This window comes from Scyliorhinus torazame, chromosome 8 (assembly GCF_047496885.1).
Source record: "Scyliorhinus torazame isolate Kashiwa2021f chromosome 8, sScyTor2.1, whole genome shotgun sequence".
In the NCBI taxonomy this organism is placed as follows: Eukaryota; Metazoa; Chordata; class Chondrichthyes; order Carcharhiniformes; family Scyliorhinidae; genus Scyliorhinus; species Scyliorhinus torazame.
This window is the reverse complement of record NC_092714.1, coordinates 111,688,478-111,706,294: the sequence shown is the minus strand read 5'-3', so window position 1 is coordinate 111,706,294 and position 17,817 is coordinate 111,688,478. Positions and strand designations below refer to the sequence as shown.

Here is a 17,817-nt window from a genome sequence, read left to right as displayed (position 1 = left end):
CCAGAACTGTACACAGTACTCCAAATGTGGCCTTACCAAAGTTTTGTACAGCTGCATCATCACCTCACGGCTCTTAAATTCAATCCCTCTGTTAATGAACGCGAGCACACCATAGGCCTTCTTCACAGCTCTATCTACTTGAGTGGCAACTTTCAAAGATGTATGAACATAGACCCCAAGATCTCTCTGCTCCTCCACATTGCCAAGAACTCTACCGTTAACCCTGTATTCCGCATTCATATTTGTCCTTCCAAAATGGACAACCTCACACTTTTCAGGGTTAAACTCCATCTGCCCCTTCTCAGCCCAGCTCTGCATCCTATCTATGTCTCTTTGCAGCCGACAACCGCCCTCCTCACTATCCACAACTCCACCAATCTTCGTATCGTCTGCAAATTTACTGACCCACCCTTCAACTCCCTCATCCAAGTCATTAATGAAAATCACAAACAGCAGAGGACCCAGAACTGATCCCTGCGGTACGCCACTGGTAACTGGGATCCAGGCTGAATGTTTACCATCCACCACCACTCTCTGACTTCTATCGGTTAGCCAGTTCGTTATCCAACTGGCCAAATTTCCCACTATCCCATGACTCCTTACTTTCTGCATAAGCCTACCATGGGGAACCTTATCAAATGCCTTACTAAAATCCATGTACACTACATCCACTGCTTTACCTTCATCCACATGCTTGGTCACCTCCTCAAAGAATTCAATAAGACTTGTAAGGCAAGACCTACCCCTCACAAATCCGTGCTGACTATCCCTAATCAAGCAGTGTCTTTCCAGATGCTCAGAAATCCTATCCTTCAGTAACCTTTCCATTACTTTGCCTACCACCGAAGTAAGACTAACTGGCCTGTAATTCCCAGGGTTATCCCTAGTCCCTTATTTGAACAGGGGCACGACATTCGCCACTCTCCAATCCCCTGGTACCACCCCTGTTGACAGTGAAGACGAAAAGATCATTGCCAACGGCTCTGCAATTTCATCTCTTGCTTCCCATAGAATCCTTGGATATATCCCGTCAGGCCCGGGGGACTTGTCTATCCTCAAGTTTTTCCAAAATGCCCAACACATCTTCCTTCCTAACAAGTATTTCCTCCAGCTTACCAATCTGTTTCACACTGTCCTCTCCAACAATATCGTCCCTCTCATTTGTAAATACAGAAGAAAAGTACTCGTTCAAGACCTCTCCTATCTCTTCAGACTCAATACACAACCTCCCGCTACTGTCCTTGATCGGACCTACCCTCGCTCTAGTCATTCTCATATTTCTCACATATGTGTAAAAGGCCTTGGGGTTTTCCTTGATCCTACCTGCCAAAGATTGTTCATGCCCTCTCTTAGCTCTCCTAATCCCTTTCTTCAGTTCCCTCCTGGCTATCTTGTATCCCTCCAATGCCCTGTCTGAACCTTGTTTCCTCAGCCTTACATAAGTCTCCTTTTTCCTCTTAACAAGACATTCAACCTCTCTTGTCAACCATGGTTCCCTCACTCGACCATCTCTTCCCTGCCTGACAGGGACATACATATCAAGGACACGTAGCACCTGTTCCTTGAACAAGTTCCACATTTCATTTGTGTCCTTCCCTGCCAGCCTATGTTCCCAACTTATGCACTTCAATTCTTGTCTGACAACATCGTATTTACCCTTCCCCCAATTGTAAACCTTGCCCTGTTGCACGTACCTATCCCTCTCCATTACTAAAGTGAAAGTCACAGAATTGTGGTCACTATCTCCAAAATGCTCCCCCACTAACAAATCTATCACTTGCCCTGGTTCATTACCCAGTACTAAATCCAATATTGCCCCTCCTCTGGTCGGACAATCTACATACTGTGTTAGAAAAGCTTCCTGAACACACTGCACAATCACCACCCCATCCAAACTATTTGATCTAAAGAGTTTCCACTCAATATTTGGGAAGTTAAAGTCGCCCATGACTACTACCCTATGACTTCTGCACCTTTCCAAAGTCTGTTTCCCAATCTGTTCCTCCACATCTCTGCTACTATTGGGGGGCCTATAGAAAACTCCTAACAAGGTGACTGCTCCTTTCCTATTTCTGACTTCAACCCATACTACCTCAATAGGGTGATACTCCTCGAACTGCCTTTCTGCAGCTGTTATACTATCTCTAATTAATAATGCCACCCCCCCACCTCTTTTACCACCCTCCCTAATCTTATTGAAACATCTATAACCAGGGACCTCCAACAACCATTTCTGCCCCTCTTCTATCCAAGTTTCCGTGATGGCCACCACATCGTAGTTCCAAGTACCGATCCATGCCTTAAGTTCACCCACCTTATTCCTGATGCTTCTTGCGTTGAAGTATACACACTTCAACCCATCTCCGTGCCTGCAAGTACTCTCCTTTGTCAGTGTTCCCTTCCCCACTGCCTCATTACACGCTTTGGCGTCCTGAATATCAGCTACCTTAGTTGCTGGACTACAAATCCGGTTCCCATTCCCCTGCCAAATTAGTTTAAACCCTCCCGAAGAGTACTAGAAAACCTCCCTCCCAGGATATTGGTGCCCCTCTGGTTCAGATGCAACCCGTCCTGCTTGTACAGGTCCCACCTTCCCCAGAATGCGCTCCAATTATCCAAATACCTGAAGCCCTCCCTCCTACACCATTCCTGCAGCCACGTGTTCAACTGCACTCTCTCCCTATTCCTAGCCTCGCTATCACGTGGCACCGGCAACAAACCAGAGATGACAACTCTGTCTGTCCTGGCTTTTAACTTCCAGCCTAACTCCCTAAACTTGTTTATTACCTCCACACCCCTTTTCCTACCTATGTCGTTGGTACCAATGTGCACCACGACTTCTGGCTGCTCACCCTCCCCCTTAAGGATCCTGAAGACACGATCCGAGACATCCTTGGCCCTGGCCTCCGGGAGGCAACATACCTTCCGGGAGTCTCGCTCGCGACCACAGAATCTCCGATCTATTCCCCTAACCATTGAATCTCCTACAACTATTGCTTTTCTATTCTCCCCCCTTCCCTTCTGAGCCCCAGAGCCAGACTCAGTGCCAGAGACCTGGCCGCTAGGGCCTTCCCCCGGTAGGTCATCCCCCCCCAACTGCATCCAAAACGGTATACTTGTTTTGAAGGGGAACGGCCACGAGGGATCCCTGCACTGTCTGCCTGTTTGTTTTTTTCCCCCTGACTGTAACCCAGCTATTCTTGTCCTGTACCTTGGGTGTGGTTACCTCCTTGTAACTCTTCTCAATCACCCCCTCTGCCTCCCGGATGATCCGAAGTTCATCCAGCTTCAGCTCCAGTTCCCTAACACGGTCTTTGAGGAGCTGAAGTTGGGTGCACTTCCCGCAGGTATAGTCAGCGGGGACACCAGTGGTATCCCTCACCACCCACATCCTACAGGAGGAGCATGCAACTGGCCTAGCCTCCATCCCCTCTTACCTTACAGAATATAGCTGCCGTGTGGACTAACTAGATCTCCGCCCTCCGACTCTGCTCCCAGTCAGCTACACTTTCTGTAAACTCCTGGCTCTCTTCGCACTCTTTGCGGAAATGTCGGAAACAAAATGAAAGGAGCACCTTACTCCCTCCTCACCTAACTCCCTCGGTCACCAAACTCTTACTATAGCACTCAAAAAGCACCAAATTCAGCACTCCCTCGGTCACCAAACTCTTACTATAGCACTCAAAAAGCACCAAATTCAGCACTCGGTGCAAACAAAGTCTGCACTGTAGGGGATCACTTTTATACTGTGAATCTCGCCTCTGAAAACTGGCCTAATCCAATTAACTAATTAACAAGCTCCAGCTGCAAGTGCCTAGAAGTAGAAGCCTGTTTAAAGCTGATTGAAAATTCACTTCTTCTAAACCAAACAGCAACTTTTAAGTTAATAACTAAATAAAAGAAAGACTAAACTTTAGATAAAAATGAAGCCTTATACTCCCTCAGTCACCAAACTCTTACTATAGCACTCAAAAAGCACCAAATTCAGCACTCAGTGCAAAACAGAAGAAGGTGGGTGTTGTCTTCATATGAAACTTACATTATATCAACAGTTCCCCCCCCCCCCCCCCCCCCCCCCCCCAGGATGCTGCTGCCGCCGACAATTACTGCTCCCCTAGAAAGTCAAGGAAAGGTTGCCACCGCCGGGAGAACCCCATTAAGGACCCTCTCAAGGCAAACTTTATTCACGCCAGGCTGAGGAACCCCGCCATATCGCTAACCCAGGTCTCCACACTCGGGGGTTTTGAGTCCCTCCACATTAGCAAGATCTGTCTCTGGGCTACCAGGGAGGCAAAGGCCAGTACCTCGGCCTCTTTCGCTTCCTGCACTCCCGGATCCTCCGACACCCCAAATATTGCTGCTGCTGGACTCGCCTTCACCCAAGTGTCCAAAATCCTAGACATCACCCTCGCAAACCCCTGCCAGAATTCTTTAAGCGCCGGGCATGCCCAAAACATATGGGCATGGTTCACCGGACTCCCTGCACATCTCGGGCACCTGTCCTCCACCCCAAAAAACTTACTCATTCTTGCTGCTGTTATATGCGCCCGATGCACCACCTTAAACTGAATTAAGCTGAGCCTGGCACATGATGAGGAGGTGTTCACCCTGTCCAGGGCGTCAGCCCACAGGCCGTCATCCAGCTCCTCACCCAGCTCCTCCTCCCACTTGCCCTTCAGCTCCTCCACTCCGGCTTCCTCCACCTCCTGCAGCTCCTGATATATGTCCGACACCTTCCCCTCCCCTACCCAGATGCCAAACACCACCCTGTCCTGGTACCTACGCGGGGGCAGCCGCGGGAATGTCCCCACCTGTTTTCTAAGAAAGTCCCGAACCTGGAGGTACCTGAACGCATTCCCCGGGGGCAGGCCGAACTTCTCCTCCAGCGCCTGCATGCTGGGGAAAGTCCCGACTATAAACAGGTCCCCCCCATCCTCCTAATACCTGCCCTATACCAGCCTTGAAATCCCCCATCCATCCTACCTGGAGCAAATCTATGGTTATTCGGTATCGGGGTCCACACACAGGACCCCTCCTCCTGCCTGTGTCTCCCCCACTGCCCCCAAATCCTCAGTGCCGCCGTCACCACCGGACTTGTGGTGTATCGCGCCGGTGAGAACGGCAGCGGAGCCTTGACTAGTGCCCTTAGGCTGGTGCCTTTGCATGACGCCGCCCCCTCCTCCATCATCCTCTTCCTAACCATGGCCACATTGGCCGTCCAATAATAGCTGCAGAAGCATCTTTTCCACGAGCCGGGTTAAGTTGAGCTTGTGCAGGGCATCCAAGTTCCTGGCCACTTGTATCCCCAAGTACCAAAAGCTCCTCTCCACTATCTTGAGCGTGAGCTCCCTCAGTCTCTCCTCCTGGCCCCTAGTGTGGACCACGAACAGCTCAGTCTTCCCCACGTTCAATTTATACCCCGAGAAGCTCCCTAAGTCCCTCAGGATCCGCATGACCTCCCCCATCCCCTCTAGCGGGTCCGAAATGTACAACAACATGTCATCCGCGTAGAGGGAGACCCGGTGTTCCTCCTCCTCTCTTTCCCCCCCCGCGCGCGCGCACACCAGCCCCTCCAATCCCTTGAAGTCCTGAGCACAATGGCCAACGGCTCAATTGCCAGGGCAAACAGCAACGGGGACAGGGGACACCCCTGCCTCGTCCCCCGGTGCAGCCTGAAATACTCCGACCGTCGCCGGTTCGTGGACACACTTGCTACAGGGGCCTGATACAGCAGCTTGACCCTATGAATGCCTCACTGAATCCAAACCTGCCTAACGCCTCCCACAAATACTCCCACTCCGCCCTGTCAAGGGCCTTCTCCGCAGCCACTGCAGTCACCACTTCCGCATACCCCCGTCCGAGGGCATCATGATAATATTCAGGAGCCTCCTCACATTCGTGTTCAGCTGCCTGCCCATAACGAAACCCGTCTGGTCCTCCCCGATCACTCCCGGGACACAGTCCTCTATTCTGGTGGCCAGAATTTTTGCCAACAGTTTGGCGTCTACATTCAGAAGCGATATCGGCCTGTAGGACCCACACTGAAGCGGATCCTTCGCCTTCTTCAAGATGAGCGAAATCAATGCCTGCGACATCGTCGGAGGGATGGTCCCTCTCTCCTTTGCCGCATTGAAGGTTCTTAGCAGGAGCAGGCTCAGTAGCTCCGAGAACTTCTTATAAAATTCTACAGGGAAGCCGTCCGGACCCGGGGCCTTGCCCGACTGCATGCTTGACAGCCCCCTGACTACCTCCTCCAACTCAATTGGGGCCCCCAATCCCTCCACCCGCTCCACTTCCACCCTCGGGAACCTCAACCGGTCCATAAACTGCCTCATCCCTTCCCCCTCCCCAGGGGGTTCCGACTCGTATAACTTCACGTAGACCACCCTGAAGACTTCATTGACCCTCTCTGGGCTCAGCACCATGTTGCCCTCCTTATCTCGCACTCCCCCAACCTCTCTAGCCGCCTCCCTCTTGCGCAGCTGGTGCGCCCGCATCCTACTCTCCTTCTCCCCATACTCGTAGACTGCCCCTTTCACTTTCCTTAACTGCGCTTCCGACTTCCCCGTGGTCAGCAAGTCGAACTCCGCCTGAAGTTTCCGGCGTTCATTCAGCAGCCCCCCCTCTGGGGCCTCCGCGTATCTCCTGTCTACTTGGATTATCTCTCCCACCAGCCTCTCCCCCTCCGCCCTCTCCTTCTCTCTGTGGGACCTGATGGAGATTAACTCTCCCTTAACGACCGCGTTCAAAGCCTCCCACACCACTGCCACCGTTACCTCCCCTGTGTCATTCGCTGCCACATAGTTCTCAATGCTCCTCCTTATCCGTCCACACACCACCTCATCCGCCAGCAGCCCCACATCCAGTCTCCAGAGAGGGCGCTGACCCCGCAGGTCCACCCAGTGCGGGGCATGGTCCGAGACCGCAGTGGCCGAGTATTCAACCCCCTCCACCCTCGGGATCAGCGCCCTACTCAACACAAAGAAGTCGATCCGCGAATAGACTTTATGGACGTGGGAGAAAAAGGAGAACTCCTTCGCCCTTGGCCGCACAAACCTCCATGGTCCACATCCCCCACCTGGCCCACGAACTCCCACAGGGCCCTGGCCGCCGCCGGCCTCTTTCCCGACCTGGACTTGGATGGTCCAAAATCGGGTCCAAGACCATATTAAAGTCCACATCCATAATCAGGTTATTTGACTCCAAGTCCGGGATCCTACCCAGCACGAGCCTCATGAAGTCCGCATCGTCCCAGTTTGGGGCATACACATTCACTGGCACCACCCGGGCCCCCTGCAGCTTGCCACTCACCATTATGCACCTGCCCCCCTTGTGTGCCATGCTGCTCCCCGCCTCAAATGCCACTCGTTTACTAACCAAAATTGCCACCCCTCTGGTCTTTAAGTCTAACCCCGAGTGAAACACCTGTCCCACCTATCTTTTCCTTAGCCTCGTCTGGTCCGCGAGCTTTAAGTGCGTCTCTTGCAACATGGCCACGTCCGTCTTCAACCCCTTCAAATGCGAGAACACACGGGACCTCTTGACCAGCCCATTCAGGCCTCTCACGTTCCACGTGATCAGCCTGGTCGGGGGTTGGCCACCCCCCCCATCCTGCCGACTAACCATCTCTCTTTTTCGGCCACGTGCCCCTGCATCCCGATTCCAGCCCTCCCCTCGGTGGCCCCCCCAGCCCGACTCTCCATCCATTCCCCTCACCTGGCTCCCCTTCAGTCAGCCACAGCAGCAGCACCCCCCCCCCCCCCCTCCCAGCCAGCGCCAAGCATCAGCTTAGGTCTGATTTCCCCCCCACTATGCTTCCGTGAGTCAGCTCACCCATGCTGACCCCGGCCACTCCCGTCCCTATATGCCGACCCTAAACTTGTTGCCTTCTTCGGTCCACCCAACCCCCCCCCCCCCCCCCCCCCCCACAGGGTAGAGGGGGGCAAGCGCCAACCGGGACCTTCCTGTGCGCCGGACAACCCGTCCCGGGCGTTTCCCGCCCCCTAAAACCAAACCCCTGAAAAACAAAACAAACAACAAAACCGCCGACCAAACTGGAGCAGACAAGCAAATAATCTTATGCTTTACCCCCCATCTTACCCCTGGTCCACCCCCACCCGCACATTTCACCCCCATACAACTGTCCCTTAGTTCAGGTCCAGCGTCTCGTGTCTGATGAACGACCATGCCTCTTCCGGCGTATCAAAGTAATTGTGCCTGTCCTGGTATGTTACCCAGAGTCTCGCCGGATGAAGGAGCCCAAACCTCACCCCTTTGCTGTGGAGGACCGCCTTAGCCCGGTTGAACCCCGCACGCCTCCTCGCCAACTCAGCTCCCAAGTCCTGGTAGATGCGGATCTCGCCGTTCTCCCACTTACTGCTCCGCTCTTTCTTCGCCCACCGCAGGACTCGCTCCCGGTCTGTCAAACGATGAAACCGTATCAGCATCGCCCTCGGCGGCCCGTTCACCCTCGGCTTTCTGGCGAGGACCCTGTGCGCCCCATCCAGCTCCAAGGGCCGTGGGAAGGCCCCCGCGCCCATCAGCGTCCCCAACATTGTGGTCACGTACGTGTTTGCGTCCGCCCCCTCCGCTCCTTCGGGATGGCCCAGGATCCGCAGATTATGACTCTGAGACCTGTACTAAAGGTCATCTAGCCTCTCGCCATCTCTTATGTTGCACCTTCACCGCCAGGCCCAGGATCTCGTCCTCATTCTCCGTCACCTTCCTCCTCACCACCTTGATCTCCTTCTCCTGCACCTTCTGGGCCACCACAATCTTCTCCATGGAGGCCAACATCTCCGTTTTAAGCTCCACAAAGCAGTTTTTTAGGAATTCTTGTTGTTCTTTGGCCCACTGCGCCCACACCTCCCGATCTTCACCTCCCGATCTTCCCGGACCTTCTCTACCTTCCCTGCGTTTGCGCGTCTGCCGGTCTCACTCCTCGTTCTCTCCATGCAGCACCGGGAGGCACCTCTCCAGCGTCCGTTCCCACACCGGTCTCAGCCTCCAAATGCCGCCGCCGTCCCGTTCAGCGGCCCGAAATACCGACCTCGGCGGGAGCTGCCGTGAACGTGCGACCTAGCAGGTCATGGCCGCCACCGGAAGCCCAGGCCTGAACGTTATTAACAGTTGAATATTTACTCTGCTATGATAACATGATTAAATGAATTGCTAGGATTCTCAATGGTTTAAAAATATATTTTGCAGAACTATTGCTGTAAGTTGTCAACCATGTGGTATATCAGCGAAAGACCAGCTTTATTTTTTTATTAATGACCGAGGTACGCACAACCATTGTCAAACTACAAATGTTTTTTTCTCCCCATAGTTAGGGTTCAACCTTCGCAAAATAAACAAGCATATCCATTTCCCACAAGTGCTTGATCTTGCTCCATTCTGTGCACTAAACTGCAAGGTAAGACTTGGGGGGAAAAAAATGTAAATATGATTACACCCATTATCATAGCTTTACCAATGAGACAGTGTATGTTACTGGTGTCATTAAGTTATATTACCTTGTATATTAAAAGCTTTTCTATCCCAATTTTCTTCTCTTCCTCGCGTCTTTTTTTCCTGCAGGTAACTTATGCTCGGAGCACTTTCCAAGTGCTTTGAGGCATGATATTGCTGACAGTAGATTTGTTTCACAGCATATCCAACAGTTTTAATTAATGTAGAAAAAGGGAAGTGGTGCATTCCGTTTAGAATAAGTATTTATACGGATAACATTTATTTGTTTACAGAGTGAAAGAGTTTAAATTATGTGCTGAAATTCTGATTTATCTATATGTAAATGGATATCCAAAATTATGATTGAAGTGATTTAGTGTTTTTGTTTGAGGTTTTGTTATCCAGTAATTGTGTTCCTCTTTCCCGTACCCTTTTTTATGGTCTCACTGTGATATACATACACCACCTGCACCAACTTGAGGTTGATCAAAGTTCAGAGAATAGTTAGCAGCTACAGACCTTTTGGCCATGCCGGCTCTCTGCAAGAGCTCGTCTCACTCCCTCATCCTGTGGGCTCCAATTTGTGATAATCACTGGTTTGTCCCAGGGAGGCTAAATGGTGAGGGTTTCGGGGTGGCAGAGAGCAGAGATTGAGAGGCTGGGGGATCTGTTTATTGATGGGAGCTTTCAATATTTCGAGGATTTGGAGGAGGAGTTTGAATTGCAAGGAGGGAATGGGTTTCGATATCTGCAGATAAGGGATTTTACACAAAGGCAGGTTGCGACTTTTCCGCTTCTACCGCCACAGGGTAACAGGACAAAGTAGTTTCTAAAATGGGGGAGGGGAAGGCTTTGGATACCTATGAAGAACTCATGGAGTGGGAGGAAACATAGATAGGTGAGCTAAAGTGTAAATGGGAAGATGAGCTGGGAGGGGAGGTAGAGGTGGGTCTGTGGGAGGATGCTCTGAGCAGAGTCAACATGTCCTCATCATGTGCCAGGCTCAGCCTGATACAATTCAAGGTGGTTCACCAGGCACACGTGACGGTGGCCCGAATGAGCCAGTTTTTTGGGATAGAGGACAAGTGAGAGGTGTGCGGGAGGGCCAGCAAACCATGTCCATATGTCTTGGGCATGCCCGAAGCTTAGGGGATACTGGCAGGGATTTGCGGATGTCATGTCGATGGTACTAAAAACAAGGGTGGCGCCGAGTCCAGAGGTGGCGATTTTCGGAGTGTCAGAAGACCCAGGAATCCAGGGGGCGAGAGAGGTTGACGTTTTGGCCTTTGCCTCCTTAGTAGCCCAGAGACGGATCTTATTAGCGTGGAGGGACTCAAAGCCCCCAAAATCAGGGGTTTGAGTTAGTGACATGGCTGGGTTTCTCAAATTTGAGAAAATTAAGTTTGTCCTGAGAGGATCAACGTTAGGGTTCGTCCGGAGGTGGCAGCCGTTTATTGACTTCTTCAGAGAAAACTAAACTGTCAGCAGATTCTTTTTTTTTAAATTAAATATTTTATTGAAAATTTTTGGTCAACCAACACAGTACATTGTGCATCCTTTACACAATATTATAACAACACAAATAACAATGACCTATTTTATAAACAAAAAATGAATAAATAATAAATAACAAAAATGAAAACTAGCCCTAATTGGCAACTGCCTTGTCACAAGTAACACTCTCCAAAAATATAATTTAACAGTCCAATATTTAATTATCTGTCGCAACGACCTATACATACTATACAGTATATATTAACAACCCTGAGAGTCCTTCTGGTTCCTCCTCCCCCCGCCCCCCCCCCTCCCCGCCCCCCCCCTCTCTCCCCCCCCCCCCCCCCCCCCCCTCCGATCCTGGGCTGCTGCTGCTGCCTTCTTTTTCCCATTCCGTCTATCTTTCTGCGAGGTACTGTCAGCAGATTCAATAAGAGGGGGAAGGGGTAGGGGGGAGTTAGGCTATTTTGTGTTTAGAGTAGACGGGAACAATGGGAGATGGAGGGATGTGTTACGCACTGAACTATGTGTATATTTGTATTTGTATTGTTTATTGGTGTAAAATCATGCCTTAATAAAATGTTTATTTAAAAAAAAAAAAAAATTATTATTATAATCCAGGACAAACTTAACAAGCCACCTTATTTGGGCACCACATCCATCTTTGCAATGCACTAACTTCCTACGGCAATTTGAAAACAAATTACCCAATAGAATAATAAGAGCCTTTTTTCCTAATTTTTAAGATTTTAGAACTGGTAAAGATAAACATTTGTTTTAAATTATGAAAAATAAAACTCTTTTTCAATGTCCCGATGGTTTTCTCCAAGGTTGCACATGGCAGTGTCCTGGAGATTGATCATCAAATCCTGGAAACTCCAGGCTAATCCTGGAGGGTTAGCAACCCTAAGCACACCCCCAGGCAGTGTATTCCAGATCTTCACTCGCTGCAGTTACTCCTGCTGCATTTGTTGCTTTTGCCATTTACCTTAAATTGATGGGTGGCACAATGGTTAGCACTGCTGACTCACAGCCCCAGGGACCCGGGTTCAATTCCAGCCTTGGGTCACTGTCAGTGTGGAGTTTGTACGTTCTCCCCTTGTCTGCATGGGTTTCCTCCGGGTGCTCCAGTTTCCTCCCACAGTCCAAAGGTGTGCATGTTAGGTGAATTGGCCATGATAAATTGCCCCTTAGTGTCTAGGGATGTCAAGGGTAGGTTATTGGGTTACGGATATAGGGGGAGTGGGCACGGGTAGAGTGCTCATTCAAAGGGTCGGTGCAGACTTGATGGGTCGAATGGCATACTTCTGCACTGTAGGGATTCTATGATCTCCTTTGGTTCTCGTCCAATTCACCAATGGGAATAGTTTCTTGCTACATGATTTTGAACACCTACCGAGTCTCCTCTTAATCTTTTTTCCAAGGAGAACAGTCCCAGCTTCTCCAAATCTCTCCTTATAACTGAAGTCCCTCATCCCTAGAACCATTCTTGTAAATCTTTCAAATCCTTCCTGAAGTGTGGTGCCAAGAATTTGACACAATTCTGCAGTTGAGATTGAATCAGTATTTTGCAAAGGTTCACTAGAACCATGCTTTTATATGTTATGCCTGATTTCCTTTTCCTCAACCTGCCCTGCAAACCTTTGCACATGAATCCCAAAGTTCCACTATTCCCACAGTCCCTGTAAAATTGCATCTTTTGTTTTGCCTTGACTTGTCCTTCCTACCAGAATGTATCACTTCGCACTTGTGGCAGAGGAAATTTAATGCAGGCATGTCTGCACATTATGCCAGCCTGCTTTTGAACTCTATCCCTATCTTCCTTAGTTCACAATGCAGTTTTGAGACATCCACAAATTTTGAAACTGTGCCCTGCACACCCATGTCAGGGTCATTAATATAGATCAAGAAGAACATTGTTCCGAATGGCCCTGGGAACTCCATTCTTTAACTTCTTCCAGTCTGAAAGATAGCTGTTCACTAGACTGGTTCCTGTCACCCAGTTAACCTCCATATTCACACTGCCATTGTCCTTTTATTCCATGGGTTTTAACGTTGCTGACAAGTGGCACTTTTATCAAACACCTTTTGGAAATTTGTGTATGTAACAATCACATTGCCCTCGGCAATCCTGTTACCTCATCAAAAATTCAATTGAGTTAAGCATGAAGCAAGCTGGCTTTCTGTAATTAATCCACATTTGTCCAAGTGCCTGTTAAATTTCTCTTGGATTATCCTTTTTAAAAGCTTTCTCACCACCAAGGTTAAACTGACTGGTCTGTAGTTGCTGAGTTGATACTTGCACCTTTTTTTGAACAAGGGTAAATTTGTAAATATTTGTAAATCTCCAATTCTCTGGCTCCACCCCAGGATTTAAGCAGGATTGGAAGATTGTGACGATCGCTTCCAAAGTTTCCACCCATACTTCCCTTGTGTTTGTCCTTGGATGTATTTCATCTGGCCCTGGTGGGTTATCATTCAAGGGCAGCCAGCCTTTCTAATACCTGCTCTTTATCAATTTTTAGACCATCCAATATTTCAGCTACCTCCTCACCACTGTGTCTTTGGTAGAGACATGCAAAATATTCATTTATTACCTCAACCGTGCCCTCTGCCTCCATCGTAAATGTTTTTGCTCACTGACAGCCCCTCCTTTCACCATTCACATGCCAGTATGTTAAACATATTAGTTCCTGCCATATCTTTAGAGAATAGGAAAATCCGTTTCATGTACCTTTCACATAAAGCCTGAAGCTGGCTACAAGATGGTGTGACAGCTGCCTGGTAATTTTACTTCCCTTCTGTTGCTCCTTAAGTGTGCTGCAAAACAGTCAGCCTGCACTTCATTTCATAGCCGGCTGTTTATCCTGTTACTTATGCATTCTATCTCTATCCTTTGAAGATATGGCTAGAATTGCGTAATTGTATTCAATAGTTTAATGGAAATAAAGACAACAAAAAGTCTAAGAGATTAAGCTTTTCCTTGCACCTCAACAGCAACTGTTTTGAGTTAATTGCCATCCCTTTGTTTTGTCACGCAGAATGTAACAGAGAACTGTACAAATGTATTATATAGTCTGTATGGAGTAGTGGAGCATAGTGGCACTATGAGATCGGGACATTATACAGCTTATGTTAAGGTCCGAACTCCCAGCAACCGCCTTGCTGAATACGTGATGACTAGATGTACACTGCCAGGTAAGTGTTATCTACAACAAATGAATATTAGTGCTGGCCAATCCATATCATAATTCTGACAATTATTGTTTGAGATAAATAATTGGATTAGGTTGAAGATTCATAAATCTTTTTTTAAAGTTCCTATTGTTTACCATAATAGCTCTGTTACTATAAAAGCAAAGTACTGCAGATGCTGGAAATTTCAAATGCAACTTGATAATGCAGGAAATACACAGCCAGTTTGGCAACATTTGCAAAGAGAGAGTGTTTCCAGCATTTTCTATTTTTAATTCTGCTACTCAATTGATTCCGATTTTGGCGGCACAGGGGCGCAATGGTTAGCACTGCTGTCTCACTGAGAGCAGTGAGGACACGGGTTCGATCCCGGGTCACTGTCACTGTGGAATTTGCACATTCTCCCCATTTCTTTGTGGGTCTCACCCCCACAACCCGAAGATGTGCAGGGTAGGTGGATTGGCCACGCTAAATTGCCCCTTGGAAAAAATGAAGTGATTCAGATTTTAATACATAGCAAGCAAGGTTAAAAAGAGTACTCATTTTGGAAAAACTTTGGAGAAATATTAAATTTCACTGCTTAAATGCTTGGAATTCATTTTTTATTCTTCAGTGTTCATCATATTTCCCCCAAGACAATAATTTAAAGCTTGTTCCATATAATTAGCACATTTAAAAAAACACTCATTCTTGGTACATTGGAAGGAGATTTGCCGCCATTAAAAAAAATTCCAGCTATTTCAAGCAGTGCATCTCTATATACGGTCTTTGGTAATCTCTATGCAGTTCATTTTTAAATGAAATGTCAAAATGATACAAGTCCATTTAAAGTTTAATTAGAACCCAGAACGGTGCAATTCAAATACATTTTATTTTTCGGTAACCTTGGGAGGGAAAACAGTCGAAACCTTAATTAGCTGAATGTTTTACTTTTGATTTAACTACATGGTCATTGACAGTTCTGTTTCTTTTGTTAACAGAAATTAAAGCAGAGCCACCCATGGGTAACTGGTTCCATATAAGTGATACCCGTGTGCAAGCAGTGCCAGAGATGAAAGTACTGAGTGCCCAGGCCTACCTGCTGTTTTATGAGAGAATTTTCTAACTGTCCCCTATGAAAGGACATTTTCAATTTGTTTCATTTCAGAACAGACCACTTGTTTAATTTCTAGCAGAAAAATGAAAAGCACCATCAAGGTCTAAATCTATGCAACATTCAATGAGATTAAATGATTGCCTACTGTTCAACAAGCTGAGGGAGAAAATGGCTCGTGTGATATGAACCCTTCTGTACTATTGTAGGTAAAAACAAATGCCTTGTATTTTGCCTGGATGTTTAATAAACTAAAATTATAGTAATTTTGAAAGTAAGCCATACAAAAGTTTTAAATAAAATGTATTGACCCAAGTACTTTTGATAGCAAAATATACTTCTGAACAAGCGCCATTTAAAAAAATGTTCACAGCCCTCATTTCTTATCACAGAAACACAGGAGCATTTCAATAATTTGAAACCAAATGTTCACAGGAGTCAAATGGAAAATGTTTTTTAAAATAAATTATTCTACTCATTTAAACTGTTGTGAAATGATGTTTCCAAGTTTGAAAGTGAGGAAAACAACTACATCTGTTGATCAGACCAATTAGCTTTTTCACTTAAAATAAGTAGATGGCAGTGGTTGCAAAGTTAAAACTGACATTTTGAGTGAGATGCTTCAAGTCTATGCATAATAATACAATGTTGTAAAGTTTATTGTTAATCAAAAGTCACAGACAATCACAACTGGAATAAAAAAAAGTTTTTATATTCTCTTGGTAACTTTTTGACTAGTAAATTTGGTAGCACCATAGAAAGACAATGGGCGGGATTCTCCGACCGTGTCCGCCCAGCGACCGGAGAAACCCGCCCGTTGTCCGCGTTTCGCCCATGGCGTTCTTGCGGCAGGTGGGGTGGAAGAATCCAGCTTTGCGGTTTTGACAAGTTTGTCTCACTGAAGCTCTCCACCCGCTACTCCCAAAATATGTTGGTGGCGTTGTCTTTATCATATAATTTCTCCTGCTCCAAGCACCTCACTTATTCACACTCTTCCTGCAAATCACTGAACACTTACAAAATCTGAACTGCTTAACCATTGGCCTTCATTTCCCACAGTATTACTTCAACCATCCTGTCTACTTTGATGATCTTGTCCCAGAAAAACCATTGTCTCACTGGTAATTCCAAGTTGGTGTGCAGCCTTAAGTATTTTGTGTACTAATTTTGACATCCATGGAGGAAACTTGATGATGGTTCATTCACGGGTATTTTAAAATTCTAACAGACTGTTGCATAGACCAGGCATTGTCAAACTCGGGGGCGTGACCTGCAGGTGGGTCACAGGCAGGTGTCGGGAGGGTCGGGGAGCCGACCGACGCGGCGCTCCCGATTGCGCAAATCTGCGTGTAACAGCCGGCTGTTATTAACGCCGGCTGCAAGCGGCTTTCAAAATGGCCGCGAACATGTAAAAAAAATGCGGCCGCACTGCACATGCGTGTCAGATCATCCACACGCATGCGCAAAACTATGCGCATGCGCGCCGATCGGGCATGCAAGCGCATGGCAGCCGCTTTTTTAAAAAACGGGCGCAGCTTTTTGGTTTACAAGTTTTGGGGTTTTTTTTTTTTCATTTTATTCATTTATTTTATTCATTTAATTTTTATTTTTTTATTTTTATTTTTTTACAAGTTCGGTGGGGGGTTTATTTGATAAAATTTTACAGGAAAAAAATGCAGAACTTTCGACAGATGAAGACACCATACTTTCCGACACCAGAAGGCTTCACCTTCATCCAACAGGTTCCATTGGAGGAGCGTGTTCGAGGGCCAAAGGGACCCAAAACCATTTCCTCCATTTTTGTCAGCAGCAAACAAGTTAAGAGAAAATGGTGGGTAGCACAGGTCGGCCGACGTGGGTCGCGAAGGACAGCCGGGCTGGGTTCCGAAGGTTGGTCGGTTGGTAAAAATGGGTCCCCAGAAAAAAAGTTTGAAGAACATTGGCATCGCCTACTACGTTCCAGAGATAAAATAAACAATGTTTGGAATTCAAACAGAAGCTGTGTATAATTAGTGAAATGTACAGAGGAGAAACAAACCTCTTTATAAAGAAACATTTTATCTTTGGCATGTATTTTAAAACACCAACACCCTCTAAGGGTGTTCAGTTTGCTTTTGGTAATGCAGATTTAGAGTCTGGCTTAAGTCAATTTCCAAGTTTCTAATGCACAAAAGTAACAAAGAATGAGAACGACCTTCAACTCATTCATGTAACCAGTTTAAAGCTAACTTAGAATGCAAAAATCGTGCAATGAGCCCCACTGTATTTTTAGTTCACATATTGCTGTAAAGGTTAGATTCGCCTTTCAGAAGGATTACTGGAGATCCATTTTCTCATAAAATCCAACTAGTCATAGTTATTTAGAATAGTTCCATAGTACACCTCAGATGGAAGTCATTTTTGCATGTTTATGCAGCTGTAAAATACCTGTTACCTGTCTGGTTTTCATTTCATATACCTGGCAAAACATAAGCTGCCACATTATGGTAGTGTAATTTCAATTGTTAAGCAGTTATGCACACCATTGAAATTGGGGAGCAAGACCATATTTCTCTGTCAAAAAGACACTGAATCAAGTCTCAGAT

At 47.3% G+C, this 17,817-nt stretch overlaps 1 protein-coding gene across 2 annotated transcripts in view; it reads left to right on the top strand.

Annotated features, from left to right (window-relative positions):
• The window catches only part of usp16 (ubiquitin specific peptidase 16), a 65,952-nt gene extending 50,006 nt beyond the window's left edge, over positions 1-15,946 (top strand). For both annotated transcript variants that reach the window (XM_072514029.1, XM_072514031.1), the window contains 3 exons: positions 9,329-9,415; positions 13,986-14,142; positions 15,120-15,946. In XM_072514029.1, the coding sequence (XP_072370130.1) occupies positions 9,329-9,415; positions 13,986-14,142; positions 15,120-15,244 (369 nt within the window). In that variant the 3' untranslated portion in view covers positions 15,245-15,946. The remainder of the gene's footprint in view (positions 1-9,328; positions 9,416-13,985; positions 14,143-15,119) is intronic.
• Positions 15,947-17,817: the final 1,871 nt, after the last annotated feature.